Source organism: Pelophylax lessonae, assembly GCF_965119305.1.
Source record: "Pelophylax lessonae genome assembly, chromosome: 6".
Lineage (NCBI taxonomy): Eukaryota > Metazoa > Chordata > Amphibia > Anura > Ranidae > Pelophylax > Pelophylax lessonae.
In genome coordinates this window covers 20,393,530-20,410,761 of record NC_138773.1, presented here as the reverse complement: position 1 = coordinate 20,410,761, position 17,232 = coordinate 20,393,530, and the positions used below count along the sequence as shown (strand labels likewise).

The following is a 17,232-nucleotide window of genomic DNA, read 5'->3' as shown; positions in this document are numbered from 1 at the left end:
GTCAGGTGGAACGGGACAGCCAATTGAAACATTCCAGCACATGGACAGTCCCCCTACCCTATAAATAGACCTGATCTGGCGGCCATTTCACATTCCGCTTTCTGCCAGTGTAGGGAAAGGTCTGCTGTGCTCATCAGAGAGAGTTTGCTAGACACATATAGACGTGTGATGACCTGTGAAGATCCACAAAAGTCCTTTTCAGGGCTGGTATTTTGGTATAGGCCTTCTACAGTCTCTTTTCAGGTTAGGGACAGGTATCCAGTGGTTGCTTTAGGGGCAGTTAGAGATCGGCTGCAGTCATAAATCGCTCTGTCAATGTCCACAAAAGTCCTATTCAGGGCTGGTATTTCGGTATAGGTCTAGTATCTTTAGAGCTTAGGGAGAGGTATCCTGTGGTTGCTGTAGGGGCAGTTAGAGATTGGCTGCAGTCACACAGAAATTGCTTTGTCAATGTCCACAAAAGTAATTTAAAGTGCTCCAATATAGTTTTAGGGTCTATTACAGTCTCTTTACTATAGGGCCAGGTATCCTGTGGTTGTCACAGATGTGTGAATGGACCCTATATGTATTAGACAATGTATTTACCGGCTGCTGTCAGTTCTGGCTGATTTATGAAAAAAAAATATATATAAAAATAAAACATTTAGGGCAACTTTTTCAATTGCAATACTTCTGTTATGACATTGTCCATGAGCTGGGACTATTTGTGCACAGCTAGTACGTCTTTTGTGGCTGCAAATATGACCTAAAGGTTTTTAAAGTTCACCTCCCATTAAAGTCAATGAGGCCCGCCGCAAACTCGCCGGTTCGCGGACTTTTGAGAAAATTTGCAGCTGATGTTCGCGATCCGCCCCGGCCGATGTTCGTCCATCACTACTCCTAAATACATTTTCAACCCAGAACTCCAATCAATGCTGGCAATGTGGTGAAGTCTAGTGATGGGCTTAAAGCTCAAGTCGAAAAAAGGTATTTGGTATAAAAAGTGAATCATTATCCTTTGTTGTGACTGAGGAATATATTTATAAGAACTTTTTGTGCCCAGAGTTCAGATTTAAGGCTAGGTTCATATATGTGTGTAGTGCTGCCCCCATGGGAGCTGCTTAGATTGGATTCCCCTGGGTTACCCATAGCAACAGTCAATTGAACTTATAGCTTTAAGTCCGCAGCTCACTCAATAAACAGTCCAGGGGATTTGTTTTTTTTGTATTTTATTTTGGAACTGGGATGGGAGAAGGGATGAGTGTGATACTCCAACTAGCAACTATGCACAACTTGAGGTCATTTATCTGTGGTGTGTGCGGCATGGCTGCTGCTTCACTTTGCCACTGAGGTGAAGGTTTTAAATGATGAACAGTACTTTAAGTTGCTCTTCAGGGTCTATCTTGGCACCCCCTTCCTCACCCACTGTGTGTGCTGGCCTTTGTCCACTGACTCTCCTTGGAGTGGTTCCCTTACTGGGCAGACCCCTGGCAAGCTCCCTGGCACATGTGTGAACAGAACATTAAGGTGATCAGTCTATGTATAGCCCTGCCAAGCAGGGGAGGACTGGGCCAGGGGACAGGAGGGCAATTGCCCCCTGGGCCACTCTGATGTCCTGTAAAAAGGCTGCACCGCTTCTGCCACAGGCATGCCTAAAGGATTCCTGGTGAAGAGAAGTAAAAAGTCCCCACTGCTGACCTACTGAGTGCGGGCTGAAGACCAAAACAGAGCGCAGGCCTCCCCCCCAGCATGGATGGTATAAACTTTGTCTTAGAAGAGGCCGGTTCCATGCCCCACTGGACACTCTCCTCCCCCCCAGCATGGATGGTGAAAACTGCGTCTGAGAAGAGGCCGGTTCCATGCCCCACTGGACACTCTCCTCCCCACCAGCATGGATGGTGAAAACTGTGTCTGAGAAGAGGCCTATTCCATGCCCCACTGGACACTCTCCTCCCCCCCAGCATGGATGGTGAAAACTGTGTCTGAGAAGAGGCCGGTTCCATGCCCCACTGGAGACTCTCCTTCCCCGGCCAGCACCAACCGAACTGTCCTTGCTCCCCCCAACTGCTTCCTGCTGGCCAGGTCGGGAACCCAGGTTCGGTAAGTAGAGAGTACCTGGAGCGGAGCTTCAGTCTGGAATGGGGTCAGGAGGAGACGGGAAGAGGGAGAGTGGAGGGGGGGGGGCTGAGTTGCTGCACCATGGGCCTCTGGTTTATACTTGCCCCCTGGGCCGAAAGTTGCCAGTCAGCCCCTGCCACCAAGAATGACCTTTATTCATCTTCTTGTCTGTGTTTTATCACCAGGGAGTGCAGTGTCCTATGGGACCCTCCAGGAGGTCATGGTTCCCCTAATAGACCGCAATACATGTCAAAAAATGTATACCAATGCAGGAGGTGACGTCACTATCCAGTATGATCAGATCTGTGCCGGATACAAGGATGGGGGAAAGGACTCCTGTCAGGTGAGTGACACCAAGAAAATTCCAACATTTTCATTCCAGCACCAGATTTTTAAAAAAAAAAAAACAAGTTATTCTTGCCTGCTTTGTTATCTAATAACAACAAGGAAGAAGCTGTCACATTTATCAGTAGTAATAATACCACTGCTAAACATTTCATGTCACTCTGCGGCTGGAAGTTCATTTCGCCAAACATCTATTCATTCGACCTTTTGCACAAAATTTTCCATAGGCTGCACACAGTGCACAAGTCTCCAACTTAGGGTCCTTTCATACGGGGCGGACCGTATTTTGATCCGCTCCGGCACTTTTTTTTTTTTTTTTTACGGACACAGATGACACTTGTGTCATCAGGTCCGTATGTCCATATATCATCCCATCCATTTGCGGATGATATATGGACATAATGTATGTCTATGTGACACCGCTGACATCCGATTTTGCATCCGTTCCGTTTTTTTAACGGAAGAAAAATAGGGTTCTGTTCCGTTCCAAAAAACGGAACAGAACTGAAAGGACACAAATCGGATGTCAGCAGATGGTCATCCGCTGACATCCGCAATCCCATTGACATTCATTATGTCCGTATATCACCCGCAAAAGGATGGGATGATATACAGACATACGGAACTCCCGTGTGAAAGGGGCCTTAGTGTTTCCCCCACTGGTCGATTGTTCCTGAACTCTCAGGGTCAAATGTTCTTAAGCCATTTTTCTATTAGGATTAAATGTTATGAGTTAACATTCACCAACAAGGAGACAGCAAGGAGACTATTACACACATATTACAAACATTTTGTGAATTATTTATTACACTTGCATAAATGTTATAATTAGGTGGCCTTTTACACTAAAATAGTTTTAGCTTGAGTTCAGCTCCAACCTACTCTGTATATGTATGAGTATGAGGCACAAAAGGGTTAGAATCCCTCTATGTGCCATTCCTTATTTACATGCTTCTACCCCCCCCCCCCCCCACTACATTTCTTTGACACTGTCTAAGTACAAAAATGTCAAAACACATGACCTTCACCGTCCATTTCTCCAATCTTTGTTCTGCCCAGCAACAAGAATCTTCAAATTTGACCCCCACCATGCTCTATGGTTCCATCTGCTGGTCATCACTACTGTGCTGTGTAGGGATTTAGAAGCCGGCTAAAAGAACGACAGAGCGAGCATATGATATACACAAGGGTTAGAAATCCTCTAAGTTCCAGTTCCCATTTACATATCATTCTCCCGCACCCCATTTCTCCCCTCTCTGCCCTATTTCTTTGACTCTATCACAAAGTTCAAAAAGGTCAAGTAGGAACTTCACATTCAACCATTGTGTTCCCCGACATGCACTGAGGTACCATCTGCTGACCATCGCTACTGTGCCCTGTAGGGATGTAGAAGTTGGCTAGAGAAACCACAAAGTCAGTCAGGGGACCAATCATGTGACACACCCATAAGTATATTAGATATGAAAAGTCCATTGCTCTGCAAACAGAAGAACGTATGGAAGGGTGGGTAAGAGTGTAACTCTTCTTCCTGTGCAGGTCCTGATTTTTTACTTTTTTTTTTTCTTTGCTTTAAGCAAATCAAAATGGACTTGGTTGCAACTTCTTAAAGTTCTTGTTCAGTGCAAATTCCGTACCCATTTACTGAGTGTTTAACTAGTTTTAATGACACATTCATGGAAAAGTCAAGGCTCAAACATTTTCTTGATTCATCTTGAACAGATAGACATTGGTGCAGCTGATGATTATTGATGTCTTACAGGGTGACTCAGGAGGACCTCTGGTGTGTAAGGTCCAGGGTGTATGGTACCAGGTTGGAGTTGTGAGTTCAGGAGTAGGCTGCGCATACCCCAACTTCCCTGGGATATACACACTGGTGACCTCCTACCAAGCCTGGATCAGCAACTACTTGACTGTTGCATTCAATTATGTCTCAAATATCCCTACACCAACGATGACATGTGGAGGAAGTCTCTCTAACTCAGGTAATTCCAGTCAGGGGACACTGTCTATTCATACACCAGTGTTCCATTTTCAACAATAACATTATATAGGTAGTGTTACTTTATCATCACAAATAACTGGATGATGCATCATCATAACTGATCTAGACAATGCAGTGACCCCCCCCCCCCCCCAGCCTTCCATATAATCACTGGATGATCCTGGTCCAAACTACTCTTTCTGCTGGAACTAATATAATGGTGCTGGAACTAATATAATGGAAAGCTTCCAACCCAGCTGACCTAGACAATGGGCTTGATTTATTTAAATAATAGAAGACATTCACTTTGTAAAGAATACCCAACCCTGTGGAAAGAATAAAAAAAAAAAATGGTTGGATGTGATTGGAGGATTGAAGTCAGCACAGCTTTCTTTCATTCGTTAGGCTAAGTAAAAAATCTACTTTACAAAGTAAATATGCTATACTTCTTTAGTAAGAGCCGGTTCACACTGGGGCGACTTGTCAGGCAAACCACTTTGCCTTCTAAAAAAAAAAGAATTCTAGTTTTATGAAAATAGAGGGGAATGTGCTTCTTAAAGGCTAGCCAAAGGTAAGAACAAAAATGTAATATATTCAGCGTACCAGTACTAACAGCTGCAGCCATGGCCCTGGTAAACCACTTCAAAACTGTGACATATATATATATATATATATATATATATATATATATAAAATACTAAAATTATATATTCAACACTTGTTTTTGCCCCCCTTTTTCATGAGCTGAACTCAAAGATCTAAGAAAACCCGGGATTCATATGTGAAGAGAACACCTCTCCAAAGTGCCAGACAGGCATTTGCCCAATCAAGTCAGTTACGACAACGTACTGCAGTCAGGTGGAGACCCCGATGAGGACGATGAGTATGCAGATGAGCTTCCCTGAGACGGTTTCTGACAGTTTGTGCAGAAAATTCTTTGGTTATGCAAACCGATTGTTGCAGCAGCTGTCTCGGTGGCTGGTCTCAGACTATCTTGGAGATGAAGATGCTGGATGTGGAGATCCTGGGCTGGTGTGGTTACACGTGGTCTGCGTTTGTGAAGCCGGTCTGATGTACAGCCAAATTCTCTGAAACACCTTTGGAGACAGCTTATGGTAGAGAAATGAACATTCAATTCATGGGCAACAGCTCTGGTGGACATTCTTGCAGTCAGCATGCCAATTGCCCCCTCCCGCAAAACTTGTGACGTCTGTGGCATTGTGCTGTGTGATAAAAATGCACATTTTAGAGTGGCCTTTTATTTTGGCCAGCCTAAGGCACACCTGTGCAATAATCATGCTGTCTAATCAGCATCTTGATATGCCACACCTGTGAGGTGGATGGATTATCTCGGCAAAGAAGAAGTGATCACTAACACAGATTTAGACAGATTTGTGAACAATATCTGAGAAAAATATACAGAGAAAAAGTCTTAGATCTTTGAGTTCAGCTCATGAAAAATGGGGACAAAAACAAAAGTGTTGCGTTTATAATTTTGTTCATTATATATATGTATATACAGTATCTCACAAAAGTGAGGACAACTCTCACATGTTTGTAAATATTGTATTCTATCTTTTCATGTGTCAACACTGAAGAAATGATACTTGGCTACAATGTAAAGTAGTGAGTGTACAGCTTGTATAACAGTGTAAATTTACTGTCCCCTCAAAATAACTCAACACACAGCCATTAATGTCTAAACCCCTGGCAACAATAGTGAGTACATCCCTAAGAGAAAATGTCCAAATTGGGCACAATTAGCCCTTTTCCCTCCCTGGTGTCATGCGACTCATTAGTGTTACAAGGTCTCAGGTGTGAATGGGGGGAAGGTGTGTTAAATTTGGTGTTATCACTCTCGCTCTCTCAAACTGGTCACTGGAAGTTCAACATGGCACCTCATGGCAAAGAACTCTCTGAAGATCTGAAAAAAAGTATTATTGCTCTACATAAAGAAGGCCTCAGCTAAAAGGAGATTGCCAAGGCTCTGAAACTGAGCTGCAGCATGGTGGCCAAGACCATAAAGCGGTTTAATAGGACCACTCAGAACAGGCCTAGCCATGGTCGACCAAAGAAGTTGAGTGCACGTGCTCAGCGTCATATCCAGAGGTTGTATTTGTAAAATAGACGCATGAGTGCTGCCAGCATTGCTACAGAGGTTGAAGGGGTGGGGGGGTCAGCCTGTTAGTGCTCAGACCATACGCCGCACACTGCATCAAATTGGTCTGCATGGCTGTCATCCCAGAAGGAAGCCACTTCTAAAGATAATGCACAACAAAGCCTGCAAACAGTTTGCTGAAGTAAGGACGTGGATTACTGGGACCATGTCCTGTGGTCTGATGAGACCAAGATAAACCTATTTGGTTCAGTGTGTTTTAAGTTGTTCTGGTGGCAACCAGGTGAGGAGTACAAAGACAAGTGTGTCTTGCCTACAGTCAAGCATGGTGGTGGGAGTGTCATGGTCTGGAGCTGCATGAGTGCTGCCGGCACTGGGGAGCTACAGTTCATTGAGGGAACCATGAATGCCAACATGTACTGTGACATACTGAAGCAGAGCATGGTCCCCTACCTTCGCAGACTGGGCCGCAGGGCAGTATTCCAACATGATAACGACCCCAAACACACCTCCAAGATGACCACTGCCTTCCTAAAGAGGCTGAGGGTAAAGGTGATGGACTTGCCAAGCATGTCTCCAGACCTAAACCCTATTGAACATCTGTGGGGCATCCTCATACAGAATGTGGAGGAGCGCAAGGTCTCTAACATCCACCAGCTCTGTGATATTGCAATGGAGGAGTGGAAGAGGACTCCAGTGGCAACCTGTGATGCTCTGGTGAACTCCATGCCCAAAGGAGTTAAGGCAGTGCTGGAAAATAATGGTGGCCACACAAAACATTGACACTTTGGGCCCAATTTGGACATTGTCACTTAGTGGTGTACTCACTTTTGCTGTCAGCAGTTTAGACATTAATGGCTGTGTGTTGAGTTATTTTGAGGGGACAGCAAATGTACACTGTTATACAAGCTGTACACTCACTACTTTACATTGTAGCAAAGTGTCATTTCATCTGTGTTGTCACATGAAAAGATATAATAAAATATTTCTAAAATGTGAGGGGTGTACTCACTTTTGTGAGATACTGTATATACAGTTTATATTATTATTATTTTTATATAACCTAAACACTTTTTTTTTTGCTTGTCTCATCTGCTGCAGACTATTCAGTGTGCGGTTCCCCCTTGGTGTCCAGTCGGATAGTTGGCGGTACAAGTTCCTTGGATGGGGAGTGGCCCTGGCAGGTCGCTATTATAGATACAGAATCAAATAAAGAATATTTATGTGGAGGCTCCCTGATCTCACAGGAGTGGGTTATGACGGCAGCGCATTGCATCCACTAGTAAGTATAACATGTTACCTTTATAAACCAAATCTTCCATCAGACACCAATCATTCTGCTTTTCGAAATGTTTCTAAAATCCAGTCATGGACATGTTTATTAATCCAGTGTTCACCTTTTATAAAGTGTCCACTTTAAAAGTGCCAAGTGTGCCTCCATTGATTATTATTGATTGGTTTACATCACCAAAGAGTCCCTGTATGAATGCTAATATTGGGCCCCTTATTCAGCAATTGACTTCATAGGCTTATTCACTATGGATAGATAGACGGAGGTAAAGAGTAGCCCATACAATACCCTAAACTCAAAGTTTACCACTTGGATATTAGAAACACACTTGGGACATCATGAAGGGTGCTTTGAACTTTTCTCCGCCTAGAACTAAGCAGGGTCCAGGTCTACATGACAGCAGGGGGAGGTCTAAGCACCATTATAAATGGGCCAATGTCATAACTCTGCCTAGATTTGAAGTCTCTGGCAGTCCTAAAGTCTTGAAGTCTTCATCCTAAGCCACATGCTCATTTATTGTATCTCGTTGTGGTTCTGCAGCTTTTGCTTTAACTATTCCTACACCTGCCCCCCTCATCAAATGAGGATGCGACACTCATCAGCTTCATTCTGCATACAGAGGTTTGGCAGCTTTTACTGTTTTTGTGCGCCTGCCCTGTGTACCCGTAACCTGATCACCAGTTCATGGATCCGGTCCTTCTGCTTTTGTTGGTCTCTCTGTTCTGTTGAAACCCTGACCTTCAGTTATGGATCTTCCTGTTGTTGCTGTACTGCCACCTACTTGCTGATAATCCGGTTGCAAATTAAATCTTTGTTTGTTGATATCTTCACTAACATTCTTTTTGTTTTATTTGTTGCTGACCCTGGACTATTTCTAGTTATTTCAAATAGCAAAAAAGTACATTTTTTTTTTTTAACAAATGGCATAATAATACCCCAAAAATATTGTATTTAAACCGCATATGGGTCTGATATATACACAATATAAAAAAAAATATATATTTACATAAAGAGAAAGGAAACTTTATCAAAGCTCAATTCCAGTAAAGTACCGTATATACTCGAGTATAAGCCGACCCAAGTATAAGCCGAGGCCCCTGATTTTACCACAAAAAAATAATATAGATTACTGCGACTTAGCATCTCAGCAAACTCTAATGATCTTGCCTGAGTTCTTACCATTGGGTGTGTATACATACAGTCCATTCATAGAGGACACATTATAAACAAGTTGTCTTTCATTCATTAGATTCTGAAGGTCATTGATAGTAATGATATTGCACTGCCTTCTGAAGCAGATGGATCCTCATTTATACATGTTATGTTCTGTTTTCTTTCTGCAGTCCTATCCAGCTATCGAATTATAAAGTATATTTGGGCATGTACCAGATGGATCTGATCAGCTCTCATACAGTTGCTGCCAATGTAAGGACTATTGTCGTCAACGGTCAATATACAAGCACTGGGAGCACTGGGGACATCGCCCTGCTGCGGCTGGCTACACCTGTCACCTATACTCAGTACATCATGCCAATCTGTCTGCCATCTTCCTTCACCACCTTCCCCTGTGGTACGGAGTGCTGGGTGACTGGCTGGGGAACAAGAACTTATGGAGGTGAGTCCATGAAATGATAAACAAAAGTGATTTCCCTCATTTTTAATAAACGTTAGCCAGACCTGTCACTTACATCCAATAAATCATGATAATTAATGATGGGCAAATCTACCTGGGCTAGATTTGCAGGGGTTTAATCAAGTCCTGTTTTGAAACCCGAACTTTTAATTGAATCCTATTGAAGTCTAAGAGGGGAGTGTAAATCTTGATCCTAAATGCTGGCCATATTCAAGGCTAATAGGCAAGCTATTGTCAAAAAGGGAATGGGAAGATGAACACTGCAATAGGGAACATTTAGGAAAGCAAAAAAAAAAATAAATAAATAAAAACCATACAGCACGGAGAGGGTCCTTTTGAGGCAACTTTCATGGGGATTTAAAAGAAACCACCATGTTTTTCAATGACAAGCTCAGGAGTAGGAATGGGCTTCATGTTTGGGTCAAACATAAGCTGAACCTGAACCCAAATCATTTGCAGTTTGGGAACTAATCTGACCATTTGCTTCAATAGAAACCAATTACCACAATGGGCTTCCTGACCTCTGAACTCTGGTCATGTGGTTTCAAAGGGCCAATAATGGAGGTTTTCCTATGGTCCAGCCCCTTCAGGGTTTCCAAAAGCCATTTGTCCGTGTGTATTTTAGAGACCTGGAATAGATAGTGTATACTGACAGAGTGTTTGTAGGAAGACATACAGAAGTTGCTGTTTTACTACACATGCTGAACAGTGCTACACCCAGTTCTACATATCTGGTTATTGTGTCTGAAATGTTACTCTCTAATTTTTATTTCATGATAAAATCTGCCTGGTCTCTCCCTACTAATTTGTGGCCTAACAAAGGTGCTTACATACTGTGCACAATATTTCTCACTATTGTTTGAGAAATAATACACTCCAATATTTATTTCTTGATCAATCACTTTGCCTCTCACAGCTGTTTACTCCCAGCTAGGGACCAGAGACATTTTTACATTTCTGGGCCTGTTTATTCTGTGATCATTTTGTCATTACTTAGGATTAGTGATGAGCCGAACACCCCCCTGTTCGGTTCGCACCAGAACACCGCGAATGGAAGAAAAGTTTGTTAGAACATGCGAACTCCATTGAAGTCTATAGGACTCGAACATGAAAAATCAAAAGTCCTAATTTTAAAGGCTTAAATTCAAGTTATTGCCCAAAAAAGTGTATAGGGACCCGGGTATATGTACCAATGCAAGAAAAAATGTTTTAAAAACTATCCTTTTTACAGGAGCACTGATTTTAATAATGCTTAAAGTGAAACAATAAAAATGAAAAATTCCTTTATATATCCTGCCTGGGGGGGGGGGCATTAATGTGCCTGTAAAGTGGCGCATTTTTGCGATGTTTGTAGCCTGCTGCAGCAATACTGACAGTTCTAAAGCAAAAAATGTTATTTAAACTTACTCGCAGCTGTAATGTATTGTCGGCTCCCGGCAATACAGATAAAAAAAATGAAAAGAAATGGCATGGGCCCCCCCAGTCCATAGCAGGACGACATGGGGTCCCCCCCAAAATCCATACCAGACCCTTATCCGAGCAAGCAGCCTGGCTGGACAGGATAGGGGGGGAGGGGGGGCGCCCCCCCCCTCATTCCTGAACCAAACCCAGCCACTTGCCATCAACATGGGGAGATGGGGACAAGGGTCCCAAGATCCTGCCCCCCCCCCATGTGAATGGATATCGGGTACCTCGTACCCCTACCCATTCACCAAAAAAGTGTACATAAAAAACAAAGACAAAAAACAGTTTTTCACAAGTCCTTTATTAACAAATACAAATAAAAAAATAGTGTACCCCGATGTAAATCTATCATCAATCACGTCGCCCACCGCTGCACCCATAAAATGGAAAAAAAAAAAAAGAAAGAAATTCCTGCCTCTTCACACGCCTCCTGCGTAATGAGCTGTTTGAGTTTGACAGCTCTTTTATAGGAACCTGACGTCATGAGCCTTTGGCCAATCACGGACATTGTGCTGTGAATGGCCAAAGCATACAGGTCATGTGCATGCTTTGGCCAATCATCAGACAATCAGTAATTTATTCACCACACCAGTGCAGTACATTATGGGACGCTCATCGGCAGGCGAACTTCCCGCCGAGCGCCCCAATTGTTCGTGTGTTCAGTGAACACACAAACGCCCGATGTTTGAGTCGAAATTACGTTCGACTTGAACTCGAAGCTCATCCCTACTTAGGACAACAATGTAATACATACTGTATATTGTTTTTTTAGAGACAAACAAGGCTTTCAATCCTAAGACAATTAAATGCAACAAAACTAGCAACACTAATTTTTTATTTTTTTTTTATTATTATTATTTTAAAACAAAATTTAATTATTTTAAATAAATAAATAAATGCATTTTATTCTGTGTTTTGTTCGGTTTGAAATTACACTAAAATTATGATTCTGATAAAAAAAAACTCCTCATTACAAACTCTACTCCTGGATGATGGTGGTAGATTTTCTCGTTTTATTCAATAGTTGATGAGGGTCAGCTAATGTAGCTCAAATTGCTGAAAAAGTGAATGCTGGTCCTGATAGAAAAGTGTCAGAACACGCAGAGCATTGCAATTTACTGTGTATTGCGCTGTGTAGCCGCAGACTGGTCATGGTGTCCATGCTGACCCGTGGAGACCCCACCTCGCAACTTAATGAACTAAAAGAATATGATACTGATGGCTTGGTGTCACATTTTACAACATACCTTCAGAGATCTAGTGAATCCATGTCTCAATGATTTATGGTGTGTCAACATAATGTTCTGGCCATATGATATACCGCATATACCAAATTATTTATTGTCAAATAAAAACTCTCTGGCAGAAAAAAATGTTTTGGAGAAAGGGGTAGTAACTCTTTAAAGCTGAGGTCCAGAGTCAGCAAACATTGCATGTGTATAACTTCAATTATGGTGTGCTTTGTGTATTTCCTCCAGATCTGTGCAGTAATCCAGTGTGAAACTTTACATCTGTGCAGGAGCTTCCTGTAATGAAGACCAGTCACTGCTGCACTTTCTCTTTGTACAGAGTGACTGGTCTTGTCTCCGCCCCCTCATGTAGTTTTCTGCAGGCAGCCTGTAGTGAGTAGAGCCTTTTGGGTCCCTCCCTTCTGGGCTCCTCCAACAGCTCTGCTCTCTGCACAGGCTCTGTACAGCACAGTAATGATGTCACTGCTAGATTTATTCAATTAAAGTTGGGTTTACAAAGGCATTTGGTATAAAAAGTGGATCAATATCCTTTGTGGTGACTGAGGAATATATTTACAAGAATGTTTTTTTGCCCAGAGTTCAGATTTAAGGCTAGGGTTATATATATGTGATGTGGGAGCACAAATATATATATATATATATATATATATATATATAAATATATATATATATTTTTTTTTTCTTTTTATGCATTTTTCTGTGTTGTGGTAGAGCTGTTCATTCTTTGAATGGTCTGCCTACTGCATCTAAATCTCATCAAAGAGGTACATGAGGGGGTGTGGCTTAACCAGAGACCAGGATGGCCGCCTAACAGAGGAGCTCCGGCACAACAAGGTGTATAATTTTCTTTTGTGGGAGTCCCACCGCCTTGAAACAACCATGGGGAGACTCGGACGAAGTGTATCGGCCTCACGGACACCGAAGGCTTCGGGCCCAAACATATCGGATCTATTCCACACTCAAACTTCAGACAGCCAGGCGGCGTCGCAGGCCCCAACACCACGCTTGCCTGGGAGTGAATCGGACATGGCCGCACACATGGAGGGGTCAGTATACACGCTCCCACTGCCCATGGCACTCCCACTAAGCCTGCTAGACCTGCAAAAGGTAGCCGCGTATATTAAGACAGCCCACCGCTATCACAGACTTAAAAACGGACATTCAAGCAGAGGCCACGAGGCAGGAGGGGGTAGAACATATCCCCCATCTCCACTCTGACACCATAAGACAGGTCCAGCATTCCTATGACTCGCAACTCGCCCAGATGCTAGAGATGTATAGGCTGCCTTCTGCATCTAAATCGCACCAAAATGCATGGAACTATGCAAGCATGATTGTTTTTGCTTGATTTCTTACTCACTTTAGCAAGGTGCATTGAGGTGCTGTTAAAAATGAATAGCACTGCAGTCCTTTTTGTAAAAAAGAAACAAATTTTTTTGGGCTTTATGAGAAACCGCGCAATTTTAAGTGCAATCGCACAATGCACATGTGTGAACAGAACATAAAGGTGATCAGTCTATGTTTAGCCCCAGCCAAGGATGACCTTTATTCATCTTCTTTTCTGTGTTTTATCACCAGGGAGTGCAGTGTCCTATGGGACCCTCCAGGAGGTCATGGTTCCCCTAATAGACCGCAGTACATGTCAAAAAATGTATACCAATGCAGGAGGTGACATCACTATCCAGTATGATCAGATCTGTGCCGGATACAAGGATGGGGGAAAGGACTCCTGCCAGGTGAGTGACATCAAGAACATTCTAACATTTTCATTCCAGCGCCAGATTTTTTTTTGTTTTTTTAAACAAAGTTATTCTTTCCTGCTCTGTCACCTAATAACAACAAGAAAGAAGCTGACACATTTATCAATAGTAATAATACCACTGCTAGACATATCACGTCACTCTACAGCTGGAAGTTCATTTCGCCAAACATCTATTCATTGGACCTTTTGCACAAAATTTACCATAGGCTGCACACAGTGCACAAGTCTCCCACATAGTGTTTCCCTCACCGGTCGATTGTTCCTAGCCTATGAACTCTCATGGTCAAATGGGGGTTACAATGTTAAAACAGCGCTATCAGGTAGGTAGGTGTAAACAACATAAGGTGCATCTGTGCAAAAATACAAATATTAGAATGCACTATAACGTATTAATATAAGTCCCGGTTCACACTAAGGCGACCTGTGAGGCGACCTGGTCGCCTCACAGGTCGTCGTAGGTCACCTCCCATATGGAAGCTGCGGACCCGTTCTAATAGGAGCGACACAAGTCGCTCCGACTTAGAAAAAGGGTCCGGAGCTTCTTTGGGGCGACCAGGAGGGCGACCGCCATAGACTTCAATGTTATGAAGTCCGTGGCGGCCGCTCCGAGGTCGCGGCGCGCTGCTCGCACCGTGACCTCAGAGGTCGCGGTGCGAAGTAGCGTCGCCCCTATGTGAACGGGGCCTAAAAGTGCTCTCGTGTACAAAATATATGCTTATAAATATATGCTGTGCTTATAAATAAATACTAATATAGTAACACATATATGATTAAAACCACAAATATATGTAAAAAAGGGCCAAATTTGGCACTTTTTGACAAGTCCTTGATGACGCCCATGATAGGCGGGCGAAACGCGTTGACGTAATTTCCTGCTAGCTGATCGTCATACCACGTCACTTCCGCAAACCACCCTGGAACGCACGCCCGCAGCGTACCCGGAAGTGTATTGGATAATCTTGGAGATTGACTTTCTTTAATGCCTAAACTTATCGTCTGTTTGTAAGTAGTATTTTATGCTTTTATAATAAAAATCAACCTACGGGCTTCACTATTTTTGGCTCCTTCCTCTCTTCTTGCCTGAGGGTTTATGTGCAGAGTTATCTTGGAGGAATGTTTGGAGGCTTATTCCCACTGTCCATTTGGGGACACCGAGGCTCATTAGCACTACTCATCTGAGGTTGGAGGCTGGTTTGGAGGTGTCTGCTTGGTATTTGTTAAAGGCTTGTGAATTACCAAGATCTGGTGAGTGGATCCCCAAGAGGGCCTGTTGCAAGCACTTGGCACTTTTTTGCGTGGAGCACGATTATCAGCACTTTAAGTGGACTTTTCACTATTCTGGACTGCACCTTTTTTTTTTTTTTGCACAATTTGGCACATATATTTGTGGTTTTAATCATATATGTGTTACTATATTAGTATTTATTTATAAGCACAGCATATATTTATGAGCATATATTTTGTACACGAGAGCACTTTTATATTAATACGTTATAGTGCATTCTAATATTTGTATTTTTGCACAGATGCACCTTATGTTGTTTACACCTACCTACCTGGTAGCGCTGTTTTAACATTGTAACCCCTTTATATTCTTAGTTTTATCTAAGTGTACAGCTGATGCAGGTAGTAATTGCACTTATTTTTTAGCGCGGGTTTTAATTTCGATTTTTTTTTTCTCATGGTCAAATGTTCTAAAGCTTTTTTTCTCTTAGAATCACATTTTATGAGTTTAAGTTTACCAACAAGGAACAAGGAGACAGCAAGGAAACTATTACACACATATTACAAACATTTTGTGAATTATTTGTTACACTTGCATGAATGTTATAATTAGGTGGCCCTTTACACTAAAATAGTTTTAGCTTGAGTTCAACTCCAACCTACACTGTATATGTATGAGTATGATGCACAAAAGGGTTAGAATCCCTCTATGTGCCTTTCCTTATTTACATGCTTCTATACCCCCCCCCCCGCTACATTTTTTTTGACACTGTCATTAAGTACAAAAATGTCAAATCGCATGACCTTCACCATCCATTTCTCCAATCTTTGTTCTGCTCAGCAACAAGAATCTTCGAATTTGACCCCCACCATGATCTGCGGTTCCATCTGCTGGTCATCACTACTGTGCTGTGTAGGGATTTAGAAGCCGGCTAAAAGAACGACAGAGCAAGCATATGACATACACAAGGGTTAGAAATCCTCTACGTTCCAGTTACCATTTACATACCATTCTCCTGCACCCCATTTCTCTCCTCGCTGCCCTATTTCTTTGACTCTATCACTAAGTTCAAAAATGTAAAATAGGACCTTCACATTCAACCAGTGTGACCCCCGACATGCACTGTGGGTCCATCTGCTGACCATCGCTACTGTGCCCTGTAGGGATGTAGAAGTTTGCTTGAGAAACCACAAAGTCAGTCAGGGACCAATCATGTGACACACCCATAAGTATGTTAGATGTGACGACAAGTCCATTGCTGTGCAAACAGGAGAATGTATGGAAGGGTGGGTAAGAGTGTAACTCTTCTTCCTGTGCAGGTCCTGATTTTTTACTTTTTTTTACTTTACAACAAAGTTGCTTTAAGCAAATAACCATGGACTTGGTTGCAACTTCTTAAAGTTCTTGCGCAGTGCCAATTCCGTACCCATTTACTGAGTGTTTAACTAGTTTTATTGACACATTAAAAGAAAAGCCAAGACTCAAACATTTTCTTGATTCATCTTGAACAGATAGATATTGGTGCAGCTAATGATTATTGATGTCTTACAGGGTGACTCAGGAGGACCTCTGGTGTGTAAGGTCCAGGGTGTATGGTACCAGGTTGGAATTGTGAGTTCGGGAATAGGCTGCGCATACCCCAACTTCCCTGGAGTGTACACACAGGTGACATCCTACCAAGCCTGGATCAGCACCTACTTGACTGTTACATTCAATTATGTCTCAAATATCCCTACACCAACGATGACATGTGGAGGAAGTCTCTCCAGCACGGGGTACACCAATGCTCCTGTACTAACTTCCAGTCTTTCACACTATCGCTGGGTGATCCTGGTCTCAACTATTCTTCTGCTGACACTAATATAGCCATAAACAGCCGTCTCTGCTGATGTAGACAGGCATAGAGAAAGTTCATTTTGCATAGAATGCCAATTTGCATGGATGGAAAAAAAAAAAAAAATGTGTTTGAGCTCACACATGATTGGATGTGCTAAGTAATTAGGACGAGCTAAGTCAAAAAGTTCACGTTACAAATTGAACATGTTCTACTCATTTAATAAATCAACCA

The 17,232-nt window shown here is 42.6% G+C and overlaps 1 protein-coding gene across 1 annotated transcript in view; it reads left to right on the top strand.

Moving 5' to 3' along the window:
- LOC309558475 (tryptase gamma-like) overlaps positions 1–17,030 on the top strand; it is a gene marked incomplete at its 3' end in the record, with an annotated part of 28,924 nt that extends 11,894 nt beyond the window's left edge. Inside the window, exons 3-8 of the mRNA XM_082261546.1 lie at positions 2,283–2,440; positions 4,202–4,424; positions 7,629–7,821; positions 9,174–9,445; positions 13,756–13,913; positions 16,716–17,030. Coding sequence (XP_082117672.1) covers positions 2,283–2,440; positions 4,202–4,424; positions 7,629–7,821; positions 9,174–9,445; positions 13,756–13,913; positions 16,716–17,030 — 1,319 coding nt within the window. The remainder of the gene's footprint in view (positions 1–2,282; positions 2,441–4,201; positions 4,425–7,628; positions 7,822–9,173; positions 9,446–13,755; positions 13,914–16,715) is intronic.
- Between the last annotated feature and the right edge of the window lie 202 nt (positions 17,031–17,232).